The 15,505-nt window shown below is 57.8% G+C and overlaps 2 protein-coding genes and 1 long non-coding RNA gene across 9 annotated transcripts in view; 2 read left to right on the forward strand and 1 right to left on the reverse strand.

Moving 5' to 3' along the window:
• CCDC13 (coiled-coil domain containing 13) overlaps positions 1-1,266 on the forward strand; it is a 35,604-nt gene extending 34,338 nt beyond the window's left edge. Inside the window, exon 16 of one of the 3 annotated variants that reach the window (XM_010945912.3) lies at positions 498-1,266. In XM_010945912.3, coding sequence (XP_010944214.1) covers positions 498-657 — 160 coding nt within the window. In that variant the 3' untranslated portion in view covers positions 658-1,266. The remainder of the gene's footprint in view (positions 1-497) is intronic. The other 2 variants (XM_045509807.2, XM_074345140.1) reach the window with 2 other exon arrangements.
• On the reverse strand, positions 138-6,543 carry LOC141573793 (uncharacterized). The gene is made up of 2 exons (XR_012500058.1): positions 6,407-6,543; positions 138-896 (listed from the first exon to the last, which is right to left on the reverse strand). It is a non-coding gene; the product is annotated as an uncharacterized LOC141573793 (long non-coding RNA).
• HHATL (hedgehog acyltransferase like) lies at positions 6,384-15,315 on the forward strand. 5 transcript variants are annotated; one of them, XM_010945909.3, is made up of 12 exons: positions 6,384-6,519; positions 8,295-8,413; positions 8,793-8,860; positions 9,390-9,503; positions 9,636-9,830; positions 10,199-10,408; positions 10,636-10,807; positions 11,175-11,319; positions 11,444-11,479; positions 14,156-14,357; positions 14,757-14,898; positions 15,087-15,315. In XM_010945909.3, exons 2-12 carry the CDS (start codon positions 8,308-8,310, stop codon positions 15,209-15,211), a joined length of 1,515 nt encoding a protein of 504 aa, XP_010944211.1. In that variant the 5' UTR covers positions 6,384-6,519; positions 8,295-8,307; the 3' UTR covers positions 15,212-15,315. The 5 variants fall into 5 exon arrangements, with proteins under 5 accessions (XP_010944211.1, XP_010944210.1, XP_010944213.1 ...); XM_010945908.3 differs by having other exon boundaries at positions 6,423-6,557; XM_010945910.3 differs by lacking the exon at positions 6,384-6,519 and adding an exon at positions 7,541-7,663.
• Positions 15,316-15,505: the final 190 nt, after the last annotated feature.

A 15,505-nucleotide genomic window follows, 5' to 3' on the forward strand; every position in this document is an offset into this window, starting at 1 on the left:
TATTTACCCAGAAGGCTGGTCCTGCTGGATCCTGGGTTCTAGGCCTGCAATTCGGTGACTGGCCATCAGAAAGCAGAGAGACCCAGCAATGACCTTAAAGACCACATGGTCCCAAGAGATATTTTGTCACGCATGGGTTGCTGAACCCACTTTTCTTGTTGAATTATATCTTTTAAGGTCAAATGCAGTAGTAGAAAAGGCAGGAAGGGGAACCTCTACAAATTGGTACTCAATCTCTGAGGCAGCCAACATTTTGCAAAGCTACTATATGCCAGGCCCAGTAGCTGTGGGCCGGGAGAGGAATCCCACATGGTGTTCCCCAAGGGTCCACGGGAGGAGGGGACGGGTCAGAGAACCCTGAGCCTGAAGAGCAGACATGCTGGCAGCCCCATTCCCAGGGCCCTTTGCACACGTGTGTGTGTGTGTGTGTGTGTGTGCGCACGCGCACACACACGCACCAGCTTGGCTGCACTGAACCCTTTCTCCATGTGGTCCAGGCTGGCCATCCAGGTGGAGGAGAATGAGATGCTGAAGGCTGCCCTGGGCAGTGCCCTGCGGGGAAAGGAGGAGGACTTCCGTATGTACCATGAGACCCTGGGCCAGGTGAAAGGGATCTTCCTGCAGGCCCTGCGGCAGCAGAAGGCAGACAAACACTAGGATGGCAGCTCAGTGTCAGCCTGGCCGGACGGCGCAGCCTCAGGCCTTGAGAGGACGAGCCTTTGTCTGAAGACTCCATCTGTTCCTGGAAGCCAACCTGGGGCAGCCAGCTGGGCCCCTTCTCCCAGAAGAGGCTCTGAAGAGCAACCAAAGCCAAACTTCCATGGCAGGAGGGCAAAGGAGAAGCCCTGAGCAGGCTTGGCCACTGCAGGGAAGGACACTCCACAGCCTGTCAGCACCTGCGAGAGCGTAGGGATGAGAAGCCAACTGTGAACGGACAGACGCAGTCCCATGGGCAGGTGCTCATTGCCCTTGTCCGAAGGCCTAGCAGGGGACCCTGCATGCCCACAGGACTCCACCCTTGCTGGAGAGCCCAGAGGGCTCTGGGCTGGGAGCATTCCCTAGGCCACCCAGCCCCACCCTCCCTTCCTCACCAGAGCATCCTCACACCCCCTTCTCCCTCCATGGCTCCATCTGTGGCCATTCCCACCTACCACAGCCTTGGGGGCACCACACTCCCAGCCACCTTTTGGCCCACCCCTCAGGGCTTTTCCTTAGATGCAGAACCAGGGTCTTATAATAATAATGATGATTTTCATAATCACTGCAGCTCCCAGTGAGTGGGCATCTTCTGTGTAAACCTGACCCCATCTAGGCCTTTAGTAACCTAGGGAGTTATCACCCTGTTTTACAGATGGAGAAACTGAGGCTCACAGAAAGACACTGAGCTAATATTTAACCCTGGTCTGCTTGACTCCAAAAGCCAGGGTCCTCCAGTTCAGCGGATTACCCAGCGTGGGCGTGCCTACGCCAGTGCTGGGCAGCTCTGCCACAAGAGGTACCTCCTTCTGCTTCCAAGAGGCTGCGGTTGGTGGGTGCTGGAGGCAGAGGGCAGAGGTGGGGTCAGCCCGGAATTTCGGGCAGGAGGATTTTGAGGCAGAGGGTCCAGGCAAAGGCATAGTGTACCTCCCTTACCACGGCACAGGGATGAGCTGGGAGGGCTGCTGCAGGAGAGCCCCCAGGCCCTGCTGTGACTGCCTCAGTGTCACCACCTGTCGACTGCAGTCCCAGCCACGGGGAGGGGTGGCTCCAAGAAGGGTCACCCACAGCCACCTACCCCAACCCCAGTGCACACACGGGCACACACAAAAGACGCAGATCCACACAAATAGCTAGGCTCAGGAGCATGCAGCCGTCTGTGTACATGCATATGCGTACACACGGTGCTGAGTCCACACTCACAGGCCCCTCTACACAGGCATGTGAGCACACATGTGTGGGTGGGTGTAGACACACATTCCCACTCAGGAAGACCTGTCACTTGTGCCTTGCATGTACTATGAAAACACTCCCCTAGGGAAGCCACCTTCCTCAGGGATGGGGTTGAGGAGGAAGTCCACGCCAGCCCCCCACTCAGGGAGCCCCCACCCTGCACAGGGTGAGAGGTCTAGAGACCTCCAGCTAGTGTTGTGAAGGCCATCAGGATGAAGCAGTAATTCTGGAGGTGGGGGTCCTAAGGTTTCCTGGGACAGAGGGTTTTCTGACCCCACGTAAAGGGCAATGGCCAGGCAGAGCCAGAGAGAGGGAGAGGGCCTGTGCCTGGAGGGGACTGTGTGACAGCAAGAAGTGAGCCAAACACAGATCACCAGGCCAAGAGGCTGGCACCTTCTCCTGCAGGCATTGGCCCTCAGTGCAGCCCTGGGGAGGGGGATACAGGCATAGGACTGGCTGTCCTTCTCAGGGATGATCAGAGTGGCAGGGGTCACCTCAGGGAAGCACAGGGTGGTGTGACCAACACCCTGACCATTCAAGGGTAGTTTTGCTGCCCTTCCTGGCTCAGGGCTTGGCTGAGAGAGGAAAGGGCTTTAGGTCCTGGGGTCTGAACGGGTGAGGGTGCCCAGCGCAGATCTCTCCCTACTCACCATCTTTGTGGCCTTGGGCAAGTTACTTAACCTTGTGAGCCTCCATGTCCTCATCTGTAAAATGAGGGCAATAATAGAGACTTCCCTCAAGGGCCGTTATAGGTGTCAGAGAATGACTCAAAGACACTTAGCTGGTTATTAGCTAACTGTTTACTTCTGTACAAGGGACATGTATCAATGGATTGATTTCACTCCACCAAAATAAAAGCAAGGTTTATATAAGAGAGATGGGGTGAGAAAACTGCAGTCAGGCATAGTAAATCTTGTTTGCACGTTTTTGGATAAAATGATTAGCGGGCATCTTGCAGAGGTCAGTCTGGGCATCCAGTCCTTGCTTCAGCCAACTGTGGGTATCAGTTGAACCAATGGTTTCAATTTACAGCCCAGAGAGCTCTGCTGTGGAGCCGTGTGCCAGGGGTCCCTCTCATGTCTGCTGGCACCTGCCACCGGCACCCCAGCTTAATTAGACCAGGTCTGCTCCATTCCCCCATCAGAAACCCGCTTCAGGACTCACTGAATCAAAAGGTGCCAAGTGCTAGAGCAGCAGCCGGCACTCAGTAAGTGCTCAGTAAATGTTAGCCCTCACTATTGCCTTTATTAGTTCAACAAATAACCATCCAGCAGCTCCTCTGCCCCAAGGCAGACATGGTCCCTGAACTCCTGGAAGCCCAAGGCCAGCTGGGGAGACAGATTCCCAGGCCACCGTCCACTCAGCCAGCTGGCCATCAGGCACTCATTGAATGCCAACTGCATGCCAGCCTCTCCAGGCCTGTGAGGGGCCCGGAAGTGACTCTGACTTGGTGCTGCTTTCAGGGAGCTGCTGGTCCAGTCAAAGAGGTGTGGGAAAGAGAGGGCCATGATACAGTTTGTGTAATCAGAGGGTGATGGTCAGGGGATGTAGAGACAGAAGGCAGCACCTCAGCCTCCTGCCTTCCCTGCTGCAGCTTCCAGGTTCATTGCCCAGGTCTGGGTGGGGCGGGGGCTGTCCTTCCAACCTCCTTGCCATGTGGGTTGGTAGACTGAAAAGGGCAGGCCCAGGGAGAGCCTTTAAGGGAAAGAGTGGTTGTCAAAGGGGCCAAGGACTGGGGCCCTGAAGGGTCTAACTCAGGTGGGCCAGGCGGGGAGTGGGGCAACCTGCTCGGTCCTGGTTAGTGCCTGTGGCCCCTCCCGAGCAGCACCACCTGTCCCCGGGGCCCTGAGGATGACCTCCCCAGCCCTCAGGCAGGTAGGCAGCAGGTGGGCTGGACTTGTCTTTCACAGATGAGAACAATGAAGCCCTGGACCAGGGCCACAAGGTGGTGGGAATGGGAGACAGGTGCCTTGGAGGGTGGATGAGCAAGACACAAAGAGGCTGGTGTGGGGCGGCCTCACGTGAGGACTCTCCCTGTCCGTATCCCAGGCAGCTGCAGTGGGCCTGAGCGCTCAGGTTCCGACACTGACAGGTGAGACCTGGTTAAGCCATGGGTGTGGCTTGGCCGCTGTCCCTGTGGGTCCTCTGGGGCACCATGGCTGAACTGGTTGAGGCTGTAGTCTGGCTCAAGCTGATTCAAGCCTCATACACACGCCATTGCCCCTGGGCCCTCCCCTGCTCCCAGGAGCTCAGGCCAGGGCGGCCTGTCACGAGGGGACTGCTCTGGGCCCCCACATCCAGCCAGAGCCAGCCTCTCCTCCCCACCTCCTCCCCTCACAAGCCCCACAGGGAAACCTCTGCCCACCCACCCCCTCTCCACGGGTGCTGCCTTGGCACATTCCATGTCTCCTCCAGTCCTTGAGCCTTACATGCAGCCTCTAACAGCCTCTCTTTGTGAGCAATTCAGTGAGCCATGCCCTGAAATCAGAGTGAGTCGCTGAATCCACGCAAGAACCCAGTGAGGTCAGGGCCGGCAGTGTGCCCATTTACAGTTGAGTATCTGAGGCTCGGAGAAGGGGATGACCAGCGGGGCGGAGCTCAGGTCGTCAGTTGGCTGAACCTGAGCTCTTTACGGTGGAGCCAGACCACCCGTCTGCTTCCGGGAGCCATTCTCTTACATCCTCACAAGGGCATCAGCTGGATGGCCGGCCCAGGCTGGTCTCAGCTGGCCCCTGGTGTGGGTGAACTGTATGTTTGTCCCTGCAGGGCAATCAGCTCCAGGAGCTTATGGGGCTGATCCAGCTACTTAACCTCTTAGTGCATCAGTTTCCTTTTCTATCCGTTTGGGAAAATGGTAGCAGTGACACCTTCCCTAGGGCTTGTGGTTATATTAAAAAGAGTTAATCCATGTACAGCCTTACAACCATGCCTGGCCACTGTGGTTAACTTATTCCTTGTCTAACAACCATTGACTATCTCAGGAATCTGCTCAAGTGTCCCCTCTTCTCCAGGAAGCCCTCCCTAATCCCCACAGTCTGGCTCAGGTACCCCTCCCTGACCCTGGCCTCCTCTAGCACCCATGATCTGTGACTGCAGCCCCTACCCAGCCCCTACAGCACAGTGATCACCATGCATGCTCCTCAGAGTCAGGGACCAGCCACACAGGCCTCTGTCACTCTGTGGGGACTGTGCTGGGGTCTCCTGGCTTCTTCCTGTGGGCCAGCGTGTCTGCATGCTTGGGAGAAAGCTCGTTGCCTGAGGCATTGTGGGAAAGCAGGGGACTCTCCCTCTCAGACCTTGCTCAGGCCCTGGAAGTGCCCCTGCAGGGAGGGGGTGAGGGGAGCACTCCCTCCTCTCTGCGTCTCAGCTGAGGGTGTAACTGGGGTCAAAGGATCCACAGCGGCTCCAGGACCTGTCCTGTGACTGATTACAGTCACACAACCCCTTCTACCCTCCCAAACCCCAGACGGTGCCCTGCATGCACATGCATGAACAGGCCCTCACCGACTCTGACATCCTCATCCCGAAGGATCCCAGGGTGGCTACAACCCTAGCTGGCACTGGCCTTCAGGAAACTGTGAGGGGCCCTAGCACACTGCCCACCTGGGGGCTCTGTGGTCCTGTGTCCAACCATGCATCCAACCAGCTGGTCTCTGGGGCCACAGTGGGGTGGCCTTCAGGATACCCCTCTGCATCAGGAGAGGCCAACAGGAGCCACCTGGCCTGAGGCCTTGGCTGCCCCTTCCCAAAGTGAGGGCCTTGTCCCCCACCCCTCTCCCCGAGAGGAGTCCCAACTGGTTAGAGACATTGCTGCCTGCCTCCACCCTGCCATCAAGAGGATGCCAGCCACTCCAAGGAACCTCTCAAGTGACCGTGCTAGCAACCCTCCACCTGGGCAGCTCTGTACAGGACAGAGCTGGAGTATGGAGCCCACAAGTCTCATGCCAGTCCCAATCCCACTAGGCAAGTCAGTCCTAGCCCAGGCATTTATGTCTGGCCACCAAGACTCAGCATGATGAAACAGACCAGAGCAGGGGGCTAGGTGGGTGTGCCCTGGGACAGCCCTTGGGAATTCACATGTACAGGTGTGTCCTGGAATTCATGAAACCAGGTGTGAAAGAGAGAGTGTGTGTATGTGCAGGTGTGCATGGCAAGGGCAAGGGCTCACAAGCCTGGAGAGGCCAACAGGAGCCACCTGGAAGGCTTCCTGGAAGAGGGGAGTCCTGGCCAGCAGAGAGAGGGAGATGCAGGCTCTACAGCCCAGAGGAAGCAGGTTGAAGTGAGGTCCAGGTGTCCCTGTCAGAGCCTATGCCACTGGCCACCCCTTCCCCCCTCCCCCCACGATCCTCCCTGCGGCTCCCTGTGGCCAGCAGCTCTGCAGCACTCGGCTCTGCTCCACTCTGCTCAGCTCCGCTCCAGGAAGGCCACCTCCTCCCTGCCCTCCTCCTCCCCGGCTCCTCCTGCTGTCACCACTCACCGTTCATAGCCTCGAGGGGGTGGGGACCCCAGGGCTGGACACGCCTCACCGTGGCCCCAGAGCCCAGCTGGTCGGACGGTTGCGCAGTTGGACGCAGGACCCCGGAGCCCAAGGTGGGCAGTGTGCCAGGGTCCCTCACAGCCTCCTCAAGGTCAGTGCTAGCCAAAGATGGAGCCACTCTGGGGTCCTTGAGACCCGTGGAGCTCACCCCAAGCCTCTCATCCGACCTCAGGCCCCAAAGTGGGCTTTGCCCTAGGTGTACCTGAGGTGGACAGGGGGCAGGGGGCACTCCTATGTCCACAGACTGACCCAGGTCCGGGGGTCTATCAGGAGAGGTCTCAGGCCAGGGGCCAGCCCTGGCCCTGCTCACAGAGGCCTCACTGGGGACACCCGGCACCGGCCATGGGGAGCTAAAATTGGAAAGTGGTGAGTGGGAGGCAGCTGACAAAGCTATTTCGCGGGCTCTTCTCCGTGCTCCGGTTTCAAGCTTCTGCTCCATTAACCCAATCCTCAGGGCCTCCCTACCCGCACCCAGCCCATGAGGAGGTGCTTCAGCCCTCAGGCCAGCAGTGCACAAGTCAGGTCCGGAAGCCCCCTGGTAGGGGCAGAGGCAGGGGCAGTGGACGGTCTTCTCCAATCTGAGATTCTGGTGGGAGTTGGGGTGGTCACTGAGAACACTCAATCCTGTCTCAGGTCCGCTGTGTGACCTTGACAGGTCCCTGCCCCTCTCTGGTTCATAACTCCTCCATCTGTGTAATGGGGAGAATCCCAACTGTGGGGGCCTAGGAGAGCTGGTTTCAGAGTTGGTGAGGGAGATTTGGGGGAGGATCTGGGGCAGGAGACAGGGCCATGACAGTCACCTCTTGGCTCAGCCCAGCCCGAGAAGATGCCTAGACATGTTCCTCCCTTTAATTTGGACCCTGAGTCTGTAATGCATGGGGCCCTTGGAAAGGCCCCGGATCAGGCCGGAGAAGGGTAGAGAGGGCATAGGTGCTAGCTGAGGTCCCAGGGATAGCCCAGCAGGACTCCTGGGAATGGGCTAGGCCCTGGCAGGAGGAAGTGGCCAGGCTCATCCTGAGCCCAATACCGGTCAGCACCTTGGACAGCAGCCAGCACACGCCCTGGTGTCTGCCTGACCCAGCCTGGCCGCACACCCAATACCCCAGGGCACGTCTTCAAATAGCACAGCCTCCAGCCAGCAGCCAGGGCCTGAAGACAGAGCACTGAGAGAGTGGGCCTGTGTGGCCACGGACACAGGCAGGAACAAGGGACGTGGCAGGCTGGGGCTCAGGGGCTGGCTGGAGTAATGGGGGTCAGGGAGAAGCTAGAGCCTGAATGAGAGGGGTGGAGGCTTGGTGCTGGGGCAGGACCTGGGGATGTCCCGGGAAGTAAAGGCAGATCAGGAGAGGTATGGGAATCAAGAAGGGGCCCAGAGGGGTGGGGCTTTGTCAGGAGTTGAGGGAGACTTACTGAGGGGAGTAAAGACTCTGGGGGCCAGAAATATGATTGAGGTAATGCAGAAGGAGTTTCACCATGTGAAAGTTATCAGAGGCCTTGGAGGAGCAGTTTGAGCAGCGGTTGGGGACTGGCTCACCTGAAAAGTATGTAGAAGTAAATGAAGGTGAGGAAGGCAGGCTGAGAGTAAGATGATGCTTTCAGGAGCCATCAATGGGAAGGGCAGGAGCAGCTTGGATGGGACACCAGATGGTTGGTAGGGGCCTGGAAGGCATTGGGGATGGGAGGGGAGAATGATGGCATGAGGTCCCCAGGGGGCAGGAGGGGCAGTCTCTCTTCAGGACGAGGTCCCCACCACCTCAGTGGGGGACCATGAACTGGGCTAGGCAGGGCTTGGGGGCAGCAGTACCCTCACCCTATCTGTCTCCCTCAGCCCCATCCAGGCTATGGGCATCAAGACAGCGTTGCCCGCGGTGGAGCTGGGCCTGTACTCCCTGGTGCTGAGCGGGGCCCTAGCCTATGCTGGCCGGGGCCTCCTGGAGGCTTCACAAGGTAACAGCTGGGCCCCAGGGCAGCAGGGTGGGAATCTTCTTACCCTGGGGGGTCTCAGGGCTCCACCCAGCAAGACCAGAAACTTAAAGCCTCCAGAGCCAAGGTAGTCCCTGGGCCCTGAGGAGTAGGCTGAGCCAGATGCAGTTACCGGGAGACTCAAATGCAGAAGCACAGAGACCTGGACAGAGCCAGAGCCAGAGCCTCGGACACTCAGAGACTTGGCCCTAGACACACAGTGAGACCCAGAGAACAGCAGAGGCAGAGAGAGACCCAGACCCTGTCCCCTCCCTCCACAGTGGGGTCTGCCTTGCTGTAGAGGCAGACATGGGTGTCTGTGTGTGAAGGGGCCCCTCCTCCTGAGGCCACACTCTGTTCTCAGATGGGGCCAAAAGGAAGGCCTTCCGGGAGTCTGTGCGACCTGGCTGGGAGTACATTGGCCGGAAGATGGTAGGTCCCCCACACCCCAGGGTTCCAGACTGGGGTCCCTGACCCTGGCCCATCTCTCCTGTCCCAAACCCTTCCCGACTTTCCCCTATTCCAGATGGTCCCACATTACAGAGGGCTCGCCATGGGGAGGGTCTCTGGCTTGAACTTCAGCAGCTTCAGTTTCTCACCGGCCCCTCCTCTGTCCTCCTGGGGCCACATCAAGCCTGCCCCAGACCTTGCTTATTTAGGAAACAAATCCAAATGTGCTTCTTCAGGGCCTCCAGCGCCACACTCCCCAGGAACAATGCAGTAACTGTGGAATGTCAGGCAACACAATGGGCAGAGGGAGAGCTTTGAGGGGCATGGCAGCCCACATGGTGCCCGTCATTCCTCTCCACCTCCCCGTCTCAGGGGAGGAGGGACCTCAGCCATTGCTCTCCTTTAACGCATAAGAAGAATATGGGGGCAGCGAAGGTGCTGGGACTCCAACCAACCCAAGTGCCAGCCCATCCTGCCCCCACCCCACCTTAACCTGCCTGGCCTGCCCCAGGACGTGGCCGACTTTGAGTGGGTGATGTGGTTCACCTCCTTCCGCAACGTCATTGTCTTCGCCCTCTCCGGACATGTGCTGTTTGCTAAACTCTGTACCATGGTTGCCCCCCAGGTGAGTTGGACCTGAGCCACCCTAGCCTCCCCTTCCAACTCCCTCTCAGCTATAAGGGTTGTGGGGAAGCCATCCTGGGGTCCCACCTCTGTTTCTATGGAGAGGTAAATGAAGCCTCCTCCCTGTCTACAGCTCCGCTCCTGGATGTATGCTGTGTATGGGGTCCTGGCCGTGGTGGGCACGATGGGCCCTTGGTACCTGCTGCTGCTACTTGGCCACTGTGTGAGCCTCTATGTAGTCTCACTGTCAGGCCAGCCCTGGCTCTGTCTCAGCCTTGGCCTGGCCAGCCTCGCCTCCTTCAAACTGGACCCCCTGATCTCCTGGCAGGTGTGCACTGGGGTGGCGCAGGGGTGGAGGGTGCAGGGACAGGACCTCAAACCTCTTACCCATCTAAAACCCTTGCCTCTCAAGCCTCCCCAAGCATTTCCTTCGCTTTCCCACCTATCTTCAAGTCTTTGACTGCGGAGCATGCCCTGCCCACAAGGTGGTCACCTCCACCACAGTAGGGACGGTCCAGCTCGTCCCCTGCTCTTGCCCAGCACTTGACATGAAATTGGCCCTTGGTGGCCAACGTTGACCGGCACTGGCAGAGAGGAAGATGGCAGGACCAGGCTGGGCCCCTGTGGGAAGCTGGGTGGGCTTCCCAGAGATGAAGGGCACCCTGGTGAGCTGGTGGCCTGTTTTCTCCCATCCAGAGCGGGTTTGTAACAGGGACTTTTGATCTTCAAGAGGTGCTGTTTCACGGGGGCAGCGGTTTCACGGTGCTACGCTGCATCAGCTTTGCACTGGAGAGCTGTGCACACCCAGAGCGCCGCTACTCCCTAGCTGACCTGCTCAAGTACAATTTCTACCTGCCTTTCTTCTTCTTCGGGCCCATCATGACCTTTGATCGCTTCCACGCCCAGGTGAGGGGACACCCCGTAGGCTCCCAACACGGAACTAGGTCTCCCCTGGCAGGTAGTGAACCCTCCTGGGACACCGGAGTGGCTTGTGTCTCCAACCGCAGGGCAGCCAGGATGAAAAGCATCTCCCCTCATCCTTTGTCCCCAGGCAGTTAGTTGGCGACTCTGCCCTCAGACAGGACCCCTCCCGCAGGGTTTGCCTCCCCTCTCAGACACTTGGAATCCCCCAGGTGAGCCAGATGGACCCGGTGAGACCCGAGGGTGAACTATGGCGCATCCGGGCCCAGGCGGTCCTCAGCATGGTGGCAATCGTGGCCGTGGACATCTTCTTCCACTTCTTCTACATCCTCACTATCCCCAGTGACCTCAAGTACGCCCACCGCCTCCCGGACAGCGCCCTTGGTGGGTGCACGCTGGGCCCAGAACAGGGACAGGGGCCACTCCTCCAAGAGTGGGTGGAGCGGGGACTTATTCCTTGAAATGCGTAGGATTTGGAGGTAGGTTTGCCCTGTGAGGCCAGAGGTGTACCCACCTCACTAGGACCTGGGGCAGATTTCCACAGCGGAACCGGGTCTCCCCGGGCCTCCAGAGCCTAGCCCCAGCCCGCGGAAGTGGGTGGGCGGAGCCTCCGTGCCGGCGGCGGCCCTGACGCAAGGAGAGAGTGTGCTTAGCGGAGGGCGGTGTTCAGCGCTTCTGGGAGGTTTGGGGGGGTCTGGGGAAGGGAGGCCAGAGTGATGCCCGCCAGGCAGTGACGACCCCGTACCCCCAGCTGGCCTAGCCTACTCAAACCTGGTGTATGACTGGGTGAAGGCGGCCGTCCTCTTCGGCGTCGTCAACACCGTGGCACGCCTCGACCACTTGGACCCGCCCCGGCCTCCCAAGTGCATCACAGCGCTCTACGTCTTCGCTGAGACGTGAGTGCGAGTGTTAAGGTCCGGGGACGGGCCCCGGGAATCCCCACCTTCCCTTGTGGCCTCTCCTCCGAGACGCCGAAGCCCTGCTCCTGGCCATTCACACCCGTCTGCTCTCTTCCCACAGACATTTTGACCGTGGCATCAACGACTGGCTTTGCAAGTGAGTTGGGGTGGGGCGGGGGTATGTCACAGCCAATCCTCCAGGTGCCTGAGCAGGGCAGTGTCCAGAACGGTTCAAGTTTTCAAAGGTCACCCCTGGGCCAAAGGAAGTAAGAAGGGAACAAGGAGGTCATTGCAGAGGTCTAGGTGAAAGACAGAGGTTTGGACTTCGGTGGGGGCCCTGGAGGTGAGAGAAATGGTGGGAGTGGACACACACAGCAGGTAGCCTGGATAGGACTTGGCCATGGATTGGGTGCATGAGGAAGGAGAAAGTGATGATTCCCAGAAAGTTGTGGGCCTGGAAGGACTCTGGTTGAGGGGAGAAGGAGCCAGCAGAAGGGCCCAAAAGAAGTGGTCAAAGGAGCAGGAGAAAAGTCCGGACGTGGGACACCCTGGAAGCTAAGGGAGTCCCATGCTGGCATGGTGGGGGCAACCGGGTCAGATGCTGCTGGGGCCAAGGAAGCTGGAGACTGAGCTTGAGTGTTGGTGGCATGAAGGTTTCCAGCCTTTCCCTGGAGGGGAAGGGGCAGGCGAGTCGGAGGAGGAAACCGAGGAATCACAGGGGAGTTCCTGTGTGGACAACTCCCGGAAGAAGCCTGGTACTGAAGGGGACTACACAGGAGTGGCTGAAGGGAGAAGTGTGTGTTTTAAAGACCAGAAATAATGGGACATGCTCGGATGCCAAGGGGAATTATTCAGTAGAGAGGAAGAAGTTGGCCATGCAGGATAGGAGGGTGACTGATGGAGTGAGGTCCCTGAGGAGAGAGGAGGCGATGGAACCAGTGCCAGGCAGAGGCCTGGCTTTGGGATAGGGAGGAGGAAGAAAAGCCAGTGCGGATACAGAAGAGTGGCTGGTGAGTGATTCCTCCTGAAGGCTTCGGTTTTCTCCATGAAGTAGGAGGCAAGGTCATCAGCTGAGCGATGCAGGGGCTGATGCCTCTGTTTGCCCCCCTCCTCCTCCGAGGTCTCCCACCACACCCACTCATACTTGCAGGAGAGGTGAGGGTGGAGTAGGCACTGCAGAGCCTGGGAGAAGCAGCTGACTAGAGAAACCTTGGCATTGACAGCCCAGGTTGGGTGGGCTGTGGTGGATTTATGGATTCTAATATGTGAAGGTGTGAGCTTTTCCCCATCATGGCTTAGCGTCTTGGGTGCAGGTGAGGGCATAGTGGGTGACTGGGCTCTCCCAGATGGGTGAGGAGGAGGAAATGATGGAGAAGGGTCTTAAGGTTATTGATAATGATGACTCATTGAATAGAAGCCTGTTAAGAAGGCTGAGGAGGCGGTCGCAAGATAAGGAAGGCTGGGGGTCAATGATACTGAAGAAGTGGAATTGGGGGGCCAGATCAGGAGGCGGTGGGTGAAGGATGGGGATTAGGAAGGAGGGAAACAAGTGATGACAGAGTTAGGGTGTGGCCATGGGAGAGGGTTGCTGAGGGGGAGTGTTCAAGAAACCACCGTAAATGAGGTCAAGGAATGGAGAGGCCAGTCACACAGTGGGTCTTCTACTGAATTAATTTAACACATATTTATTGAGCACCTACTATGTGCCAATATAGGCACTGTTCTAGGCACTGGGGATACAGCAGTGAACATGGCAAAGACCCTGAACTCATGGAGCTTACAGTCTATTGGGGAGAAACAGACCATAAACAGGTAAAACACACACATGTAAAGAATTTTAAGGAGTGGTAAGCATTATGAAGAAAATAAATACATAAATAAATAAAAGAGTGTCACAGGATAGAAGCCTCTTCAGCTAGGGTCTGGGCAGGCCTCTGTCAGATGATATTTGAACTGAGACTTGAGTGATAAGGAAATTTGGGGAATTCCAGACAGAGGGGACAAAAGGTACAAAGGCCTCAAGACAGGAACCAGCTGTGTGTGTCTGAGGGACAGAAAGGCCAGTTAAGGGGAGAGAACAGTGAAGGAGAGGAGGATGGTGGATGCAGAGGTCTGGGCGGGAGGCAGAAATCAGACTACGTGACAGCTTCTAGCCACCGTCAGGTGGTTGAGTTTATTCTACTTGAAATGAGCTAGTGTGGGAGGGTTTGATGTGGAAATGAGGTGATCCTGGTTACACCCTTAAAAGAGGCCTATATTGCTGCTGTGTTCAGGATGGATGGGAGGGGCCAAGGCAGAAGCAGGGAGACGATTTAAGAGGCTCTTGCAATAATCTGTGTGAGAGGAGATGGACTAGGGTGGTGTCAGTGGAGCTGGTGAGCAGTTCTCAGGATCAAGTGGAATTTGCTGGATTGGATGTGAGTGAGAGGGGAATTGAGAATCCAAGATGGTACCAAGTCTTCTGGCCAGCCACTGAAAGCATGGAGGTGTCATCAGCTGAGAGGGGAATGAAGCGGGTTTGGACAGGGATGAGGGTGTCAGTCATTCACATGAGGTGTCTGGCAACAGAGGAACATATGCATCAGGAGAGAGACTGGGCTAAAGAGACAGATTTGGGGCTATCAGCATAGAGTTTCGGAGTCTTGGGTCTGGATGAGATCACCTGAGAATGAAGAAAGCTAGAGGAGACAGGCAGTTCGAGGCTGAGCTCTCTGCATTTTGAAGTTGAGTAGAGGAGGAACAGCCACCGGAGGCCCGGAATGTTGAATTTGCCCAGGATGACAGCGGTGAGGAAGCAGCCCCTTTGTGTATCCTTTTCCCCCCTTTCCTGCAGGTACGTGTATGACCACATTGGCGGGGAGCACTCTGCGGTGATCCCGGAGCTGGGGGCCACCGTGGCCACGTTTGCTATCACCACCTTGTGGCTCGGGCCCTGTGATATTGTCTACCTGTGGTCATGCCTTAACTGCTTTGGCCTCAACTTTGAGCTCTGGATACAGAAGCTGGCAGTGTGGGGGCCCCTAGCACAAATTGAGGTGAGCAGGGAAGGGCTGGGGCTGGGGACGGCGGACGCGCTGGAAGGGGTGGTACTGCTGCTCTCTAGAGTCTTCCAGTCACACTTGGCTCCCAGTCCAGAACTTCCCCACCACCACCCTCCTGGTTGTCAGAGGAGTGGCTCCCCCTGTGGGTGCCTGGCCCTCCCTACGTTCTGCAGGGTTGGGGGGCATCTGGGCTTGGCTGTGTTGGTCAGGCCCTGCCCTCTCTAGACTTCAGTTTTCCCATCCTTAACAATGAGGGAGAGCTGACCTGGGACTCTGAGAGACACAGGCACAGCCCCAGGACCTGGGTGGCCACGTGGGCAAGGCCTCTGGCCCACCATGTCCTCTTTCCCTGGGCCTTTTGCCTCACTGCCAATGCTTTCCTGGACTGAGCAGGCCTCCCTGTCGGAGCAGATGTCCCGCAGGGTCCGAGCCATCTTTGGGGCTATGAACTTCTGGGCCATCGTCATGTACAACCTTGTAAGCCTGAACAGCCTTGAGTTCACAGAGATGGTCGCCCAGCGCCTGCTACTCAAAGGTGAGGGACAGGGGTGTGGGGATACAGAATGTGCCAGGCGTCAACCTCGAGGACTGTGACCTTCTGAGATGCCGCCACGCCACCCCCAGCGCCTCAGGGACTCGTCAGGGAGGGCCAGTCAAGTGGGAAGAGAAGAGTTGGTGGGGAGAGGGGTGCCCCCAGGCATCCACGACCTGTTCCTCACACAGGGTTCCCCCGGACCACACTGGCTGTCCTGTTTGTCACCTACTGTGGTGTCCAGCTGGTGAAGGAGCGAGAGCGAACCCTGGCGCTGGAGGAGGACCAGAAGCAGGACAAAGAGAAGCTGGAGTAGGTGGAAAGGGAAGAGGGACAGGCTCTGCTCAGCTATTCCTGGGCCCAGGTCCAGGCCAGGCCAGAGGAAGCCTGACCAATAGAATAAAAGACTTTTCTACTGTGGTTTGGCTGTTCCCTGCCCCTTCCCCCAGCCGTCTCCTGGCTCCCTGTCCCTGCTGGATGAGGTGCTGCAGGAGGTAGGGGGGTCAGGCTCTTGGTGCACACAGTGTGGAGGAGACACACGTGGAGGGCAGAGACCACTGACCTTGGTGACCCAACAGCTGAATGCAGAAGCCCCAGATCTTCAAACCAC

This window comes from Camelus bactrianus, chromosome 17, assembly GCF_048773025.1.
Source record: "Camelus bactrianus isolate YW-2024 breed Bactrian camel chromosome 17, ASM4877302v1, whole genome shotgun sequence".
Taxonomy (NCBI): domain Eukaryota; kingdom Metazoa; phylum Chordata; class Mammalia; order Artiodactyla; family Camelidae; genus Camelus; species Camelus bactrianus.

Bases quoted from the DNA above. Each gene is read 5' to 3' on its own strand.
- HHATL (XM_045509808.2), top strand. From the start codon at position 7,783: ATGTCCCGGGAAGTAAAGGCAGATCAGGAGAG. The intron at 8,861-9,389 runs GTAGGTCCCCCA...GGCCTGCCCCAG, and splicing joins AGTACATTGGCCGGAAGATG to GACGTGGCCGACTTTGAGTG. The intron at 11,320-11,443 runs GTGAGTGCGAGT...CTCTTCCCACAG, and splicing joins CTCTACGTCTTCGCTGAGAC to ACATTTTGACCGTGGCATCA.